General features: G+C 35.5%; 1 protein-coding gene across 19 annotated transcripts in view; it reads right to left on the bottom strand.

The window, feature by feature from the left end:
• The window catches only part of LOC122789306 (calcium/calmodulin-dependent protein kinase type II subunit gamma), a 2351533-nt gene that overhangs the window by 194672 nt on the left and 2154361 nt on the right, over positions 1 to 2500 (bottom strand). For all 19 annotated transcript variants that reach the window (XM_044056632.1, XM_044056627.1, XM_044056637.1 and 16 more), the window contains one exon: positions 899 to 943. In XM_044056632.1, coding sequence (XP_043912567.1) covers positions 899 to 943 — 45 coding nt within the window. The remainder of the gene's footprint in view (positions 1 to 898; positions 944 to 2500) is intronic.

Below are 2500 nucleotides of genomic sequence, written 5' to 3' on the forward strand. Positions count from 1 at the left end.
TATCTGGTATTGAAAATTTAAGAAAGTTTTGCATTTCTAATCAAGATTCAAGCTACAATCCAGTTTTGCTAGCCACACTGATGAATAGGCACACTATAGGTTTGTGTAGTTTTGCAATACTAGAAAAAAGTAAAATAACTGTAAATCTCAAGGAAGAAAGAAGGAAGCTGAAAAAAGTAACAGAAGAGAGCAGTAAAACATACTCCCAATAAATTTTAATCAAAGAAATCATTGAACATCATGAAAGCAAAAGTGAAGGAATTATGGTCTTTTGTACCAATGAGAAACACTGACCCTTCCACATTATAGCACACATTTTGTCCTTGCAGCAATGCATCTTGCATTTCAGGTTGGACTTTGTTATTATTTACCGTACTACCTGCTTTTGCAAAGTTCTATACAACTTAAAGGACTTACAACGCAAGAGCTTTCCTCAACATTTTTTTAATATACTAATCAGTAAATTTAAACGCATACAAGTTGTTTCCCTAAGTTCAAGAAAAAAAGCTCACTGAATGGAAAACAAGATGATGAAGTTTACATCCAATTACCATGGTCCTGGACTTTTACTATATTTGATTACTGTATCTGAGGAACATGATACATTTCTAACAAACAAATTATTCATTTTTTTATCTCAGTTAACTACTGTAAGTTGTTTTTCTATATTTAGTTACCTATTAGGTCACTAGCTTTTTTCTTTTCCTTTTTGCTGCACACATTGAAAATCTACCAGCTTGTATCTAATGCTTTCAGAGAAGCAATGAAAATGCTTAATATTACAAAAAATTAATAAACAAAACAAAACAAAAAAACAAAGCACAGATCATCAAAGTCTATATTGCTTGTTTCTCCAATTATTTTAATTGCCAAAAATATTTAAGGCAGTAGCACTCACCTTAATACCATCTGCTGGGTTGTGAACTACTGTTGTTTGAGGTTCCTGACATAAAAAAGCAGGTAAACACAAAATAAGATCAGTGGTTAATTTTGGTTAACTTTGCAAACGCTAAAAGTATAGACAAAATCTAACAAAGAGACTTCACAAAGACAAAAACCTAAAGCCACTCCTTATAACCTGCAACATATCTTACCCTAGGAATGCATATATGACTGCCATTCCTTTGTTTGTACATCTTCTCCCAATCCTCACTTACCCTCTTAAGCAAAGCACACGTCTATAAGCTACTTTCATCTCAGATCTCTATAGCTGAGCTGCTGTCCCATAACTGGTTAATAATTATTGCATAACGGACCCCAAATTGACCCAACATTTCTGGTTCTGTATTTCTGTGCTGTGAATTTGGAATAATTGCAACAGTTGTGGTGGCTCCAAACACAGTCTGCAGAATATTTCTGGTTAAAACTTACTGTCACACTCACACTTAGTGAGGTTAAGTAGTAACCTGCACTATACATGGTGTAGCAGTGACACCTAGTGGCCTCTACAACGTTCCTCACACAGAAGTTCAATGTTTACATTTCTCAAGAGAGGAAACTTGTCTGCCTACTTTTTCTTTCAGTTTACCACTATATTCTTGTGAAAGCTCCCAAGCAGAAAGCATAGGTTTTTAGACTACTACTGTGCTGGAATATGAACTTCTCAATACAAAGAAATTCTAGTAGAATGCAGAAAAAATAACGCATAGTGATACCTATCCATTAGGCAGGATAAAAAGAAGACAACATCGGCGAACAGCCTCTACCCGACAAATTCCAATTTCACTTGAGCATCAGTCCTAGTGTTGTGAGATAAAAACGGTAGGGTACTTTTGGAAAATAGCAGCATGGTTCCACAAGACTGTGCTTTCATTTGGAACATGACAGCAAAATAGCCACACTAATAAAATAGATTTAAAAACCCTCTACCTTCTCATCCTTAAATTACATAATCCTGCATAAAAGCATATTTGTGTGGTGCCTACTATTAAACTGTGATACCAAAACTTGTCAGACACTTCCCAAATCAGTACTATTTTTAAAGTTTTGCAATCTGACAATACTTTAAGGAAAAGAAATCTTCTTAAGCCTTATTACTGCCATTTCCAAACATCATTTTCTTTTTTCCTTGATTCTATCTCTGGAATGACCTGTTTACAAACATAAAAAAATTAGGTTAAGCTGACAGTCTAGACTTCTTTGAAAGTTTTACACTGATACTAAAACCCAGCTGTGGACAACTACAGACAAAGAGGATGGCATGACACTCTCCCTCTCCATTTTTGTAGTCACCCCCCCACCACAACCACTGCCATGGATGAAAGGTAGCTGGATGTCATTCTACTACGTGATCCTGATAAAACAGCCTGAAGGGAGTTGCAGCTTAAGGGTTATTATAAATTATTGTATTCCTAGGTATGACAAACAACACTTAACAACTCCAGCATGAAGTGCACAAGGAAGGCACTAATATTCAATCTGGTAGAAACAATCTCTGCCATTTTTGATGAAGAGAACAAGAGATAAACAGAGACCACAATAGTAACCCAACTGCCAAACA

Source organism: Protopterus annectens, chromosome 14.part0 (assembly GCF_019279795.1).
Source record: "Protopterus annectens isolate FY-2018-M chromosome 14.part0, PAN1.0, whole genome shotgun sequence".
NCBI lineage: Eukaryota > Metazoa > Chordata > Ceratodontiformes > Protopteridae > Protopterus > Protopterus annectens.